At 33.1% G+C, this 15500-nt stretch overlaps 2 protein-coding genes and 1 long non-coding RNA gene across 6 annotated transcripts; 2 read left to right on the top strand and 1 right to left on the bottom strand.

Annotated features, from left to right (window-relative positions):
- Positions 1–220: 220 nt before the first annotated feature.
- On the top strand, positions 221–2820 carry LOC123201408 (glycerol-3-phosphate 2-O-acyltransferase 6-like). The gene is made up of 2 exons (XM_044616900.1): positions 221–904; positions 1743–2820. The coding sequence occupies exons 1-2, from the start codon at positions 287–289 to the stop codon at positions 2634–2636; spliced, it is 1512 nt and encodes a 503-aa protein (XP_044472835.1). The 5' UTR covers positions 221–286; the 3' UTR covers positions 2637–2820.
- Positions 2821–5449: 2629 nt separating this feature from the next.
- Positions 5450–8883, top strand: LOC123201842. Of its 4 annotated transcripts, none has more exons than XR_006498877.1 (6): positions 5450–5696; positions 6126–6179; positions 6270–6360; positions 6568–7818; positions 8073–8130; positions 8239–8883. It is a non-coding gene; the product is annotated as an uncharacterized LOC123201842 (long non-coding RNA). The 4 variants fall into 4 exon arrangements; XR_006498879.1 differs by having other exon boundaries at positions 6270–6878; positions 7758–7818; XR_006498878.1 differs by having other exon boundaries at positions 6270–7654; positions 7758–7818.
- A 660-nt stretch (positions 8884–9543) lies between these two features.
- Positions 9544–10506, bottom strand: LOC123202374 (josephin-like protein). The gene has a single exon (XM_044618282.1). The coding sequence runs from the start codon at positions 10288–10290 to the stop codon at positions 9898–9900; it is 393 nt and encodes a 130-aa protein (XP_044474217.1). The 5' UTR covers positions 10291–10506; the 3' UTR covers positions 9544–9897.
- Between the last annotated feature and the right edge of the window lie 4994 nt (positions 10507–15500).

Genomic DNA, 15500 nt, shown 5'->3' with positions numbered 1-15500 from the left:
ATTTATTAATGGCTAGCAAGCGGCGTGGCCGGCGTCCAAAAACTAAAAAGTAGGCTAATTGAATGATATGAAGGTGTTGGTATCGACTTCCAACTACTTCGACCCTCTTCACAACTGCCCTAATTTATATTAATATGGCAAATACAAAAAAAGATAAAAAATAAATTGTCTTTACCATCTTTAACCTTCTCACAATTGCTTTATAAAGCCTGAGTCCCCATCTGTTTTTCTCTCAACCACATAATATTTTCATTTTCATAAACTTCTCGACGTCTCTAGTTTGGTCATGGGGGCTCATCGCCATTTTGAACCAATCTCCAAATGTAGCACAAAGGGGAGGTCTAATCAGACTGTGGCTGCAGATCTTGACGGCACTCTTCTTGTGTCAAGAAGTGCTTTTCCTTATTTCTTGCTTGTTGCTCTTGAAGCTGGAAGCATTTTCAGAGCTTTACTACTTCTAGCCTCGGTTCCATTTGTTTATTTAACCTACTTATTCATATCTGAATCTGTAGCCATCAATACGTTAATTTTCATTGCCTTTGCGGGGTTGAAAATTAGAGACATTGAGCTGGTTTCCAGGTCTGTTCTTCCCAAGTTTTATGCTGATGATGTTCATCCTCAAACCTGGAAAGTTTTCAACTCCTTTGGAAAGCGTTACATTATTACTGCCAATCCGAGAATTATGGTGGAGCCATTTGCCAGGACCTTTCTTGGAGCTGATAAAGTTATTGGGACTGAATTAGAAGTGTCAAAATCCGGAAGAGCAACTGGGTTCACCAAGTCTCCTGGAGTTCTTGTTGCAGAACACAAAAGAGAAGCCGTCTTAAAGGAATTTGGTTCCAGTTTGCCAGATTTAGGCCTGGGAGACAGAGAAACTGACCATGATTTTATGTCATTATGCAAGGTTAATGAACTATCCAACTCTTCTGCAACTTTTCCTTCTTGAATTCTGTGAGCTGTTTCTTAGCTTTATTTAGTATCGGTGGCACTAATTTTAACTGTCAATTAAACTTTTCATTTATTCTAGGTTTGGTAAGAGCTTTCATAGCACCAATTTTTCTCATAAACTTTTGTTATCTATTAATTATAAGATTAGTCCTGTCGTTTTTAGGGTTGTTTTCACGTCTAAATTCTATTAACAACTTCTATTTTGTGACAACTTTGCTTGTCTTCTCCAGTTTCGCTTCCTAACTTGTCAATAAATTGCGGCAAACATTAATTTATGGATCATTAAAGACATTTATTTCTTCCTTCCTGGACCACCGACTCCTATCCCACCATCTGTTCTTCATTTTTTTTACGTGATGAGCTGGCCTCCCTGCATTGAGGCCTGACTGACTACATTAGACAGGTAAGACCCTGAATATAATTATTAGCCTTATTACTATTGAACCGGATAATTCAAGAGTCTCGTCTTATGCCAACGGGTCTCCAACTTATGCCCTCTCTGGGGCTTTATACGAGGATTCTACTATTTTTATCAGTCAAGTAACCCCTTACGGGCACTATACGTTCTTCATTTCCAACAACTTTTTTTTTTTTGGCTAAGTTTCCGACAACTCTTTCTTACTAACTAATCCTGCATAATTTGGTACTCATGTAACCAATACGAAGCTTATTTTTATATCTCTTCTCATCATTGATCCAACCAATTGAACGCTTTCCTCGTGACTTCCCATATTGGAGCTTTTTCTTTCTTGTGAAATTGAGATTCTTATTTTGTGGTAATTAATTAACTGCAGGAAGGTTTCATGGTGCCAAGGACAAAATGTGAGCCACTGCCGAGAAACAAGCTTTTAAGCCCTGTGATATTTCACGAGGGTAGGTTAGTACAAAGACCTACTCCTTTAATTGCTCTCTTGACCTTCCTATGGATGCCAATTGGCATCATTTTATCAATTCTTAGAGTCTATCTCAACATCCCTTTGCCTGAACGTATTGCATATTACAATTACAAACTCTTGGGCATCAAAGTTGTTGTTAAAGGAACTCCTCCACCGGCTCCCAAAAAAGGCCAAAGTGGGGTTCTCTTTATTTGCAACCATCGCACAGTTTTAGACCCTGTGGTCACAGCTGTTGCGTTGGGAAGGAAAATCAGTTGTGTCACATATAGTATAAGTAAATTCACTGAGATTATTTCACCAATTAAAGCGGTTGCATTATCAAGAGAAAGAGAGAAAGATGCCGCTCATATCAAGAGTTTGCTGGAAGAAGGTGATTTGGTGATTTGTCCTGAGGGAACTACTTGCAGAGAGCCATTTCTCTTGAGGTTTAGTGCCCTTTTCGCTGAGTTAACTGACAGAATTGTGCCAGTCGCCATTAATACAAAGCAAAGTGTGTTTCATGGGACAACAGTTCGTGGGTATAAATTGTTGGATCCTTACTTCGTCTTCATGAATCCAATGCCTACTTATGAGATCACCTTCTTGAAGCAACTGCCTCCAGAGCTCACTTGCAAAGGTGGGAAATCAGCCATTGAAGTTGCTAATTACATTCAAAGGGTTCTCGCGGGGACATTAGGGTTCGAGTGCACCAATCTGACAAGGAAGGACAAGTATGCTATGCTCGCAGGCACAGATGGCCGAGTTCCATCAAAGAAGGATAAGGAGAAGGAAAAGAAATTGGAAAAAGCTTAATCAAGGAAGAAAAGGACAAGTATGGTTAATTTTCTATTGGTTTTTATATGTTTCAAACTTTATCAAAACAATAAAAATTATTCAATATGATCATAATTATTCAATAATCCTTTCCTGTATACAAATATACCTCGTTTTACACAGAAGCCATGATCAAATACAAATTATTTGGCTTTACCGAAAAGATCAATATTTCTGATATTAAAGCTTACTTTGGAGTTTTTATTATAGTTTTATTTCATATCCAATTACTTTATTTCAACATTAATTTTTAAGTTAATGTACAAGTACATTATTCCATTAAAAAATTAAGAGGTAGGGCATTAAAGGAGACATAGAATAAATGATATACATGATCAAACTGTGAAGCCATTAAAGTAATTAATATCGGCTATAGTATCTTCTGATGACAGAAAATGACAACTTACCAAATGTCCCTGCAAAGCTTTAATCTTGTTATAATAAGCCAATTAAAGACCTATAATTGTCTAAAAAGTGATTAACTTAGGTATCTATCATACATGAGTAGTATTTATTTTTTACATGAATTGATTGTTTTATCTATTTACTACTTATACTGGAAAATATATATGAAAATTGGAGGCGTGTTTGCTTGGTTTATGTTGCGTTTCTTTCCCGATCATGAAGCGGCTTTCATTAACCTAGGTGGGTTGTTGAAATGAATAAATTAGGGCATTGAATTTCTCTGAAATCCACGTGCAGAACCACTGGTTCACATGCAATATAGTGTTAAATTCAACACTTGAATGCAACTCTCATTGAGTTTCTGTCTCCAACGCCTAGCTGCACAGGCAAGGATCCAATTTATGAACTTCCTCGGCAGCCCCATTGCCTCGGATAGCTTGTTTGATACAATTATAACATTTTTTTTTTTTGGGAAGCCGGACCACAAAGTTAGTAACTACTGAGGAGATTAGTTCGACAACTCATTGTAGAGTCTCTCACTTAAATACAAGACTTGAGCCAATTGTGAGAGTGCAAAGTCGATATAACATGACTACTCTAACTCTAGAGCTTGATATTTCATGCCTTAACAAGACTTTTACTACTTTTGGGACAATATATAACATAAAATGGTCAAAAGCCTTAACCCACCGAATGTTTACTAAACTACAAAATTTCACTTTTAAGTTTCAAGAAGACAAATTCTCATATATTATTCAATTTTATTAGTGAATTTTGTTAAGTAAAGAGGTAAAAAAAATAGTTTTACATATATTTTTTATATTCTCATTTTCTCACTGTTTTCTTTTTTTTATTTTCTTTTACCCTTTATTTTTTCTATTTCATCTTTTCAAAAGTTTAGGAGGAAATTGTCATTTTAAAATATAGTAGCGGTGTTAACGAAAGTTTTCATATTATTTTTTAATTTAAAAAGTGTGGAGGTGTTTACGAAATTTTAAAATTTTAATTCCCACCGATAATTTTTTAAAATGATAATTATACCTCTAAAGAACTAATTAAAATACAATATTTTAAAATTATTATTAGAATTTTGATATTTTTTAAAAGTGATAAATTTTTATATTAGTAAAGATATATTGTAATTTGACATTTATATTTAATGTTAATCACAATTTTATAATTTTAATAAACGATAAAACTATATATACATATTTTTTATATACAAATATGTACATACGTTAATGTGTCATCATGTGATTGGTTAATTTTAAATTAATGATAAAGTAACATTTAATCATATAATAACACATCAATGTGTATATATATTTGTGTATTAAAAGTATATATATATATAACATTACTATTTCATAAAAGACAAAACAATCATATTCATTATTAGAAATAAAATTGTAGGTGAGAATTTGATATTTTGAAACTTAAAAAAGTAAAAATTTATTATTTTATCAAACTATGGGTGAAAAATAATTATTTAGATTTTATTTTATTTCTAATTTAAAATTATTTACTTATATAATAGCTGGAACGGTATTGTCGGCGGGTAAGTTGACAACCAAATTCTAAAGTTTGAAAATAGCGCTAGATAATAACTTAATCTTAAAGAGAGGCATAAGGTCAACAAATCTAATTAAATAACTCAGCATCGATCTAATTCACTGGTTCAACAGTCTTATTAATGCATTCAAAGTCAAACCATAAACTTTTTGGAGCCTGGGCATGCATGGCCAACAAATTTACTTCTGATTGATGGCTTCAATAACATCTCTACTGATATCGAAACAAATGCATCTTGAGCAGATAATATGAAGGCACGCAACAGTATATATTGCATGCAGATTTTTTTCCAACAATCTCAGTCTGTTGTACGCGGAAATTTCTTCAGCTAATAACGAAGCCAATTCAATGCGGACGTGAAGTTGACTTGCCTCTGTTGAGACATCCATGCACAACGAAACAACAGGCGAGGCGTTGATTCGGCAAATTTAATGTATTAAATTTATAAGCTAGAGACTGAAATTCAACATAATTTGACAAACCTAACAACTAACTTGTTATCTTGGGAAAGCAAGAAGAAAACTAGATTTCAGTAGATTTGAATGTTCACATCTTTCGTAAGTATAAATGCATTAAATACCCAGTTGAATCAATCCAAGTGATTAACAATTGGAAAATTTTGTAGCTATAAGAATCAATTATGGATGTCTCTTGGGAAAATGAAGGGTAGTGGACCACAAGATTGGATCCATAAATTATATTAGTAAATGAAATAACTTTTTTTTTAATAAAACCCAAATATTTTAAACATAATAATTTAATACTTAAAATGCTAGAAAACTTACAAATAAGTTCCCACAATTCTTTGGAAACCCTAGTAGTCGAGTTACTCTTACACTACTGCACAATCTCATCATTCTTAACCCCTACCACTCTCTCTTTTGTTGTGGTATGAGTTTTCGTCGATGACAGTCTAAAATTGTTAAATAATAGAAAAAGATGAAGAGGGTGAATGGAAAGGGAACAAAGGAAGAAAAGGAAGAGGGTGAAATCATCTACGGCAACTTGAAATTGAGAAAAGAGAAAAAAAAAAACGGTGAAGGTGAAAGGAAAAGAAAAAAAGTAGGTTCTCAAGCAATCTCGATATCTCAAATTTTTTTTTTTAATTTTTATTAATTTGAGGGAAAAGGAGGTAGTTTCCATGTGCATTTGATTTGGTATTCTGTTTTTGTCTAGGCTGTATGTCCAAATACTGAAGTGGTTAGGCGATGATTCAGTAAGATGCATGCATAGATGTTTATGCAGATACTGAGAGCAACTGGGTTTATTAAGCATCCTTCATAGGAAGTGTACAAAATTTGGGATTAAATTGAATAATATAAATGAAATTAGTCAGTGATTGACTGAAGTCAGAATGAGTTCTCAGATGCAACAAAAAACTTAGTCTTGTTTATTCAGATACTTATTGATCATGCAGGAAAAGTTTATTCTGGTTTTATTTATTACAAATATTATGAGCATGTTATATTTTTCATTTGACTCTGGTTTCAGGAATTTTCTTTCAACTGGAGCTTCAAAATGGGCAAGGCTTCGATGGACAAGAGGGTAGATTTTCTTTCTTTTGGAATTCAGTTTCATGCTATTTTGGAATTTTTCCAGTTTGAAACTTTTACTAATAAACTAGTTGGTTTTCAGGATATGTATTATCGAAAAGCAGAAGAAGAAAGTTGGAGAGCTAGAAATGCCTTCCCCCTTCAGATAGATGAAGAATTCAATAATTTTGAAGGTAAGATTCATAACAGATCTTCTCTATGCTCTAATTACTTCTAATTATTTTTATTGGGCTAAAGTTCACCCATGACGAGTTAACCTGACTTGATTGCATTAACTGTCAATGAATATTTGGAGGGCAGTTGTGGGTGCGCGCACACACACACACATATATAATGTCTAAAACTGTATTCCCTCTTGACTAATTATGCCAAGAATGCAGAACTCAGAAGTACAGAAGTGATTTTCGTTTTTCCTCCTAAATGGCAAACTCTTCTTCTCTCATGGAATCCATGCAAAGTACGCAACAAATTGTGTTGAGGAAAATAAATAACTACGCTTTAGACGCTGTGGATCAATCAAACAATAGATTCGTCAAATTTCGGTTACACAATTTATTGTGTTTGATTTACAACATTGGCATGTTTTTTACAACAGTTTTTATATCAAAATGGACTAGATTATGTTCGCTTCTTATTTGTAGGTTTTGAATCGTAAATTGTATCTCCCAGCAAAGTTGTAGGCTCATTCAGGGTAATTCTCATCTTGTGAATATTTCTTTCCAGCTTTGGAAGTAAGTTTCATATTTGACACTGATCTTTTTCGCTTCTTTGCCTATTAAAAAATGAGGTTGAATAATTGCACGTTATGAATGCAATGAAATCAGTTTTGGTTCTATGAAATAACATGTCTTGGACTAATTTGCTATCTCTTGTGTTTGTGTTAATTTCTGAATAAATTTTGAGTTGGAGGCATTCAGAAATGCTTTTCAAAGATATACTTGATTCTTGTTCCTATCCCCCATTTTGATAATTTTTTGAAGCATCTTTAGATAGATCCTCATTAGTCATGTAAAAGTCCAGCATGTGATATTTGCATTTAACAACTCCTTATCTGAGAACACTCACTAATGAAATATACAAAAGCTTTCTGGAAAATCTCTACTATAAGCATTTGATATGAAAGTTTCATATATCTACCACACTCTTAATTGCATGAATAATTTAACATCCTTGGTTCAATAACTTGGCATATTGTCAAAAGGAGTTCACAGGTTATTTAACTAATCTTATTTTAAAATCATTAAGTGATATAAAATGCACATATAAACTCAATGACTCTGATACCAAATGATACAAACCTTAAGAGAACCACACCTCAAAAGCTAGTTATTGAGATTTGAGAGCTCACGACTATATAAACCCCATATTAGTTGCCCATGCTTTCCAATGTGAGATCCAAGTCTCATACCTTACACTTGGGATCCTAATACAAGACTGACTTGGCTGTGTGTGATGGTGCTCCTGATGGTAAAAATGGCTTTATGTTTTTGCAGCTACCGTTTTTTAAGGACCAACACCTTACTGCTTTCAGATCTATGACATACTTGCTGTATTCGATTGTATTTTGCAGTAACTGGCCGTCATGACATGGATGAATTTGTTCGATCCCAACTCATACTAGCTGTAAGCCTGTAAGTGTATAGGGTTTCACATTGTGATCCTCCGTTGAAGTTCATTTTTTACCGTTCTGCATTTTGTATCTTCAGTTTCATGTTCCTGATTAATGAAAACAACAATTTGTCCTTTCAGCTGATGAATTTCAGTGTAATCTAAAGATCTGAATAGTTATGTTTTTAGCTGTAGTTTTATTTCATTTGATTTTATTAGTTCTGAAATAACCCTGATGGCATCAAATGAAGTTGTTCATTTGTGTTTCATGTTGCAGTTGAAATTACTTTTTCCTGTTGTGACCTTACCAAAAAGCAGTCGCAATTCCAGCGTAGGTAACTTTGCCTTATTATCCATCCTTAATTTTTCAGTTTTTTAATGTGGTAGCCCATGTGGGTAGTTTGTTCTACTCTAAGGTTATACTAGTATTATCTTTTATGCAGAGGCATTTGCAGTTGGTGAAATTTATTCCCCTCCCGAAGGATTTAATCCGAAAGACCTCTGCTGTCTTTTGGAAAAGGTTAGAAGCCCCTGGGGAGAAGATGATCATGGTAAGGGTATGAATAACATTGTTTTATGTTGCGGTTAATGGGTAGCTTGACTAGTAAAGGCTGTGAAATCCCAAGTCAAAGAGAGGGCATTCATTCGAGACCCAGTGTGATTGGTCAGGCCTCAGTGTGGGCAACATTTCCAAGCTTTTATAATTTCCATTTGAGAATAAGACCCAAATGCTTGACGCCTTTAGGGGTAAAATTTCTTTCCCCGTCTTTGTTTCTGTGCAATACAACAACAGTTGGTATCCACTGCCGAAAGTTGCAGAAGGAACTTACTACAGCTTGGATCCTGTACAACCCAATTACCCCTGCTTATGAGAGAGCTCTTGGAATGAAAAAAATACCTTCCAGTCAAGGTATCCAAGGGCTTGAAAAGCTTTCCTTGGATTCTTGATAATGACTTTTCCTGTTGCTTTTTCATTTATGGGCTAGAAAATTTTGAGACAATTAGTTTTGTGAAAAATCAAGTTATCAGTGGACACACCAAAATTGTTCTGATTGAAATTATATACCTTTACTGTTGTATAAAAATAATTTATTCTTGCCCAGGCCATAATTGTCTATTTGTCCCCCAAATTGTCAGCATAGCTAACAGATAAGGTTGATAGGATCTAGCATTTAATCAAATTCAGGATACATAATATTTTTCTGAAGAAGATTTACAGGAATTGTGATAAATTATAATAAAGCAGATAAGAAATGGGATGTTCGCTGAGTTCTCATTTATTTTCCCTCGTGGCTATGGTTCCGTTGAATATTATTTTTTTGATAGGTTCGACAATTGGGCAGCCCCAGTCCCACCGCTTTAATGCCCATGTCTCTTGAGTTGTAAGCCAGCTAAAATGGTATTCGTTCATGAAGTTTTACCACATGGCTTTTCTTTCTTTCTGTTTCAATTTTTGTTCCATTATTCAAGAAACTATCAATTATTTGCTGTCTAACATATGCCACCTGTAGGCAAATCTCGCACAAGTAAAATTGGTTAAATATTTTATAAGTTTCTTAAATTGTTTAAATACGTTTTAGATCGTAAAGTTAAAAGCAAATCCTTATATTATAAAACTCAAAAGTAAAACTATAATGGTTATGAGGACTCTGAGTCTTGTAAAGTATAAATGTGACACCATTAAATTAAAAATATGATAAATTATATGTTTAAAATAGACAATATTAATATATTGGACAAGACCTGTTACACAACATGTTTAACCAGTCCTGCATGTTTCAAGCATAAACAGAGGCGCACGGCATTTTATCATAAAATTGCAGTTTGTTTTATAATGCAATCATCACAACACGTGTTTACTGCTATTTGTCCTATATCTTAGCTAAAACTTCTTACAGGCAACTGACCCATTAGCTCCTCTCTTAGACATTCCTTGCTTTCTCAATGCCATCCTCTTTCTCTACGTCAGCTTGATGCGGCTCAGTGGAGCTATAGTCACTAATTGTACTGCAAGGAACTTGCAGGGCATCTGATAAAAACCTGTTAAAATGATACTATTTGTTGGTTACCTTTATATGCTTTGTCCATTTGCTGCAGAAGTTCTAGCAAGAACTTGCAGAAACTGAGTTTGATCTTGAAATTGAGGAAGAAGTATTCAAGAACTCGATGCAATCTTCGATAGCTTCAGTTCTGTGAGAGTCGATTGAGTCTGCTAAAGACCTTGATCTTTGCAGAGTGGATGAAGAAACTTTACACGAAGATCTCTTTGGGGTGGACAGAAAACAGCGAGTTCTTGCCATTTTAGCACCGAGACGCCTGAGAAAGCTTCCTGGCGAAAATTCTGAGCTCTTGGGTACTCTAAAGCTGAAAATTCCAACGCTGACTCGCCTCCTGCTTCCACCTAATTTTTTACTGCCTCCATGTTTGACAAAGACTGGTGGTTTATCATTAACATCTGGGCTGAAACTCACTCGCTTACTTGCTCTACTTGACATTTCTGAGCTTGCAAGAAAGTTTCAAGGGAAGAAGAAGAAATGGGTCTTCTTATTTTGAAAGAAGAGGAAGAGGCCGGAAGGGAAGAGAGGCAGTTTGGAGAGGTTATAAGGAGAATCTATTGATGAATAAATAAAGGGAAAAGAGGAAAAACAGAGTACTGAAGAAAGAGGTAAAAAGAAAGAATGGGTTTTGTCATTGAAATGAGCAATAGGCAGAGTTAACTTGTGGGAATCATATTAATAAGGCATGTCTAACTGGAGTTCGAGTTTTAACTCGTTTTGAGTTAGTGTATAATATCACCAGAAAATTGATAATTGAGTGATTAAAGGTACAAATGATAGATATTAACAAATATAAATAAATTAACATATTATTATGTAATTAAGTAATTTAATTATTTACTTAATTTTTAATTCAAAATTATACATTGATTTGCCAATTTATTTGGCTATGTTAATACCCAATTATAAATTTTATTTAAATATTATTTATTATAATCCTCACATGTGCCAATTTTTTTCTTTTTTTTATATGTTAATTTGTTATTGTTTGACGATGGGCTCAAAATATACAAATATCAAATTTAGATCTTTCTTTTATACTGTAGAAATATATATTAATAATATAATATGCATAACTTTTATATACAAACAACAATATATTATCATATAATTAAGTGTTATTTTATCTTTAATTTTTAATTATTTAATTATTATTAAAAATTCTTTTATATATAAACATCAATATCATTATTTGTACATAAAATTATATATATAATACCATCCGATATATATATACACACACGCATACATACGCGTATTGGAAATTCTTGGAGAATACGAAGCTAAAGCTGGCTTGTTCATCAGCCTTAAATTCTTTCCCAGGCCATAATTATCTATTTGCCCCCCAAACTGTGAGCATAGCCAACAGATAAACTTGAAAGGGTCTAGCATTAATCAAATTCAGGATATTCGCTGAGTTTTCATTTATTTTTTCTGGTAGCTCTGGTTCCTTTGACTACTATATTGAGGATAGGATCGAAAATAGGGCAGCCCCAGTCCTACCTCTTTAATGTCCATGTCTTCGAGTTGCAAGCTAGCAAAAATATAAATAAAACTATGCTGCTGGGTATGGACATTTTGAATACACAAAATAAATACACAAATAATGTATTATCATATGATCCTTAATTTAAAATCACTCAATTATATGATAACATATCTGTATACTTATATTGTGTGCTTAAAGTGCTTATACATAGTTTTGTTGATGGCCCAAAGACTTATTCCCACCCAAGGTATAGTGAAATCCTAAAGTTTTATCCTTTAACTTTCAAAAACCCAAACACCCACCTATGATAAAATTTTTGTTAAAAATTTTAGTTAGGGTTAGGGGTAAAACTGTGATTTAATAAAAAAAATTTTAAAAACTAAAATTTTATCGCATTGTCCCCCCTCAATTTGAAAATCTCAGAATTTGCCTCCTAAATTTTCCTTCAAATTTTGAAAAGTGGCAATTTCCCCTTAAGGTTTTTTCTTCTTCTCTCCGACGATCGATTTTTTCTCCTCCTTCTACTCCCTTGGCCAATCGCCTCTTTCTTCCATCCTTCGTCAAAGACAAAGACCATTGTATCCATCTCAGATGAAGACAAAACAACTTCATCTGAGACGAAGACTTCGTCTTTGACGAAGGCAAAATCAGAGCAAGTAGAGGCGATTGGCTAAGGGAGAAGAATGAGGGAAAGCCGGCCAATAGTCAGGAAGAATGAATTGCTAAAGGAGAAAAAACCTAGGTGGGAAATAGCTTTTTTTCAAACTTTAAAGGAAAATTTGGGGAGAAATTGTGAGTTTTTAAATTGAGGGCGGGACGTTATAAAAGTTTAGTTTTTTAAATTTTTTATTAAATAACGGTTTTACCCCTAACTCTAACTGAGATTTTTAACAGAAATTTGTTTACGGATAAACGTTTAAGTTTTTGAAAGTTAAAGAGTAAGACTTGGGATTTTACTATACTTTGGGGGGGAACAAGTCTTTTCGCCTTTATTGATTAAGAAACTGTTTACTGTTTGTTATCCAACATGTCGAATCAGTCTCACATGGCACAAGCATGAAGCATGAACAGAGGTGCACAACATGTTTCCATAAAATTACAGTTTGCTCTATAATGCAATCATCACAAAACGTGTTTTACTGCTATTTGTCCTATTTCTTACAAGCAAATCACCCATTAGTTCCTCTCTCACAAATTCATTTTTTTCTTAATACAATCATCTTTCTGTACTTCAGCTTGATGCGGTTCAGTGGAGCTATGGTCAGTAATTGTACTGCATGGAACTTACACGGCATCTGATAGAAACCTGTTAAAATGATACTCTTTATTGGTTTCCTTTATATGCTTTGTCCATTTGGGTGCAGAAGTTCTGACAAGAACTTGCAGAAACTGAGTTCGATCTTGACATGGTGGAAGAAGTATTAAAGAACTCGATGCAATCTTCGATAGCTTCAGCTCTGCGAGAGTCGATTGAGTCTGCTAAAGACCTTGATCTTTGCAGAGTGGATGAAGAAACTTTACACGAAGACCTCCTTGGGGTGGACAGAAAACAGAGAGTTCTTGACATTTTAGCACCGAGACGCCTGAGTAACCTTCCCGGAGAAAATTTTGAGCTCTTGGGTACTCTAAAGCTGAAAATTTCAACGCTGACTCGCCTCCTGTTTCCAGATAATTTTTTACTGCCTTCGTGTTTGAGAAAGACAGTTGGTTTATCATTAACATCTGGGCTGAAACTCACTCGCTTACTGGCTCTACTTGACATTTCTGAGCTTGCAAGAGAGTATCAAGGGAAGAAGAAGAAGAAGAAGAGGAAGAAGAAGAAATGGGTCTTCTTATTTTGAAAGAAGAGGAAGAGGCCGAAGGGAAGAAACGCAGTTTGGTGAGGTTGTAAGGAGAATCTATTGATGAATAAATAAAGGGAAAGGGGTTGAAACAGAGCACTGAAGAAAGAGATAAAAAGTTTGGATTGGGTTTTGTCATTGAAATGAGCAACAGGCAGAGTTAACTTGTGGGAATCATATTAATAACAAACAAGTTGAGTGTGGACGGCTTGAGTTCGCATCAAAGGCATATGTCAAGCCTAAGTTCAAGTTTGAAATTGTTTGAGTTAATATATAATGTCTCTAAAAGGCCAATAAAGTGAACAATATTGTCGAAAAGGTGAACAATGTTATTAACAAGGTTAATAATCATTACTGGATAAATAAACGAATCAATCTCAAGTTAAACTAAAACTCTAATTTGGGCTCAACTCGTTCGAATTGAGTTGTAGATTCAACCTAAGCTTGCTTAGATTAGATCCACCCTTATATCAAATCAAATTTATCCTTTCCAATAAGAGAATTCAATTAATTCATATATGTTCAGTAGCCATGCATATGGCCCCTTTGTAACCCTATTTTATGCAAAACCTTCTTAATTATTATGGAGTAATATTAAACATACAAATGGTAGATACTAATGGGTATAAACAAATTAATGTATTTTCAAGTGATTAAATGATTTACTTATTTACTTAATTTATAATCCAAAATCATATATTGATACATCAATTTATTTATACTTGATAATATTCAATCATAAATTTTATTTAAATATTATTTATCACAATCATCACATGCCATTTTTTTTTTTTTACATGTTCATTTGTTATTGTTTGCAATAGTCTCAAAATGATAACTATTAGAATCTTACGATACACTATACGTGTTTTATAATATAATATAAAACAAGTAAAAAACAATACGTATCATAAAGTATATTGAATTAATGTGATACAATAGACATATCATACGATATGATATATATTACTAATATAAATCGATATATATCATATGAGAAGATGCATTTTACTGATATAAAGCGATATACGTTTTTAGAGAAAATGATGATGTAGTGGAGGTCTATATAAGAAATTTTAGATTTTCAAGAGTGTTTGTAATATTTTGTAAAATGATGATATATCAATTATAATTTTTTATTTCATTTTTTAAACTGTGTCATATGATATAATATGATACTCAATATATGATACGAAAAATTAGGTTTTTGATATATAATATGATATATGATTTGGCTACTATACTCAAAATATATACCGGTATCAAATTTAAGATCTTTCTTTTATACCAAAAAATATATATACGCTTTGGAATTTCTTGGAGAATACGTAGCTAAAGCTGGCTTATTCATCAGCTTTATACACTTTTCGCTTATGGTATGCCAGCAATTAAACCTGGGGAAATGGGGTTGGTCAAGAAAAAAAAAAAAAAAAAAGAAAGAAAAAGGGTGGTGGAGCCATTAAAACAGAGAAATTAAGAAAGAAGTAGTAGAAATGAAATTAAAAGAGGAAGAGGGAACAACCCATAGACAATAAATTGATAGTCTTGAGAGGCGTGAGGAGCTTTTGTTTGCCATATTTCTTGATTCTCTTATGGAGTTTGAAGTGGGAGATGGCCCCCATGTTTTCACGAGAAAGAGAGAGATTCTGTTTGAATATGAGGAGGTACAATAGCTTGGAAGTTGGAACTTCAACTTATCTCTTTTACTTTAATTTTTGTTTGCTACCTTTTCACAAGAAAATGAAAATTATTCCTGTAGCAATATCTTTTTTTTTTACCAATAAAACTATGTGCATAAATAATAACATATTATTATGTGATTGAGTGTTGTTCGTACCAAATCAACCACACTAAATAAGACAAACTTTGGATTCAATGATCAAACTCATAACCATTAAATCATATAAGTTAAGAGTTTGATTTTGATATACTGTCAGTGGTGACTTAAATTCATATTCTCTTATATATAAAATCTTCTCTTTTATAACTCAAGTTACCTTTTGGGTTAGCAATATCCCTTTAATGCTAACACTCTTATGTTTTATTGTAATGTGTGTTTAATTGAGAGAATCTTTCGTTATAAAAAAAATTACCTGAAAAATAAAAATTAATAAGTATAAATAATTAATGTATTTGACTGAAATTAATAAAAAAAATATTAAGATATTATTTTATTTAAATGTCTTTGATTATAATTATTTAAAATTTTTCTCTATCTTAATATATTAATTGAATATAATAGTATTTTCATTCCAAAAAATTAATAAGGATAGAATGATAATCTTTGAATATCAAAGATAGATGTGTTAATCAAATTA

This window comes from Mangifera indica, chromosome 18, assembly GCF_011075055.1.
Source record: "Mangifera indica cultivar Alphonso chromosome 18, CATAS_Mindica_2.1, whole genome shotgun sequence".
NCBI classification, from domain to species: domain Eukaryota; kingdom Viridiplantae; phylum Streptophyta; class Magnoliopsida; order Sapindales; family Anacardiaceae; genus Mangifera; species Mangifera indica.
This window is presented reverse-complemented; position numbering and strand designations above follow the sequence as displayed.

Excerpts from the sequence above, each read along its gene's own strand:
- LOC123201408 (XM_044616900.1), top strand. The coding sequence starts at position 287 with ATGGGGGCTCATCGCCATTTTGAACCAATCTCCAAATGTAGCACAAAG. Across the intron at positions 905-1,742 it reads ATTTTATGTCATTATGCAAG|GAAGGTTTCATGGTGCCAAG; the intron begins GTTAATGAACTA and ends AATTAACTGCAG.
- LOC123202374 (XM_044618282.1), bottom strand. The coding sequence starts at position 10,290 with ATGTCAAGTAGAGCAAGTAAGCGAGTGAGTTTCAGCCCAGATGTTAAT.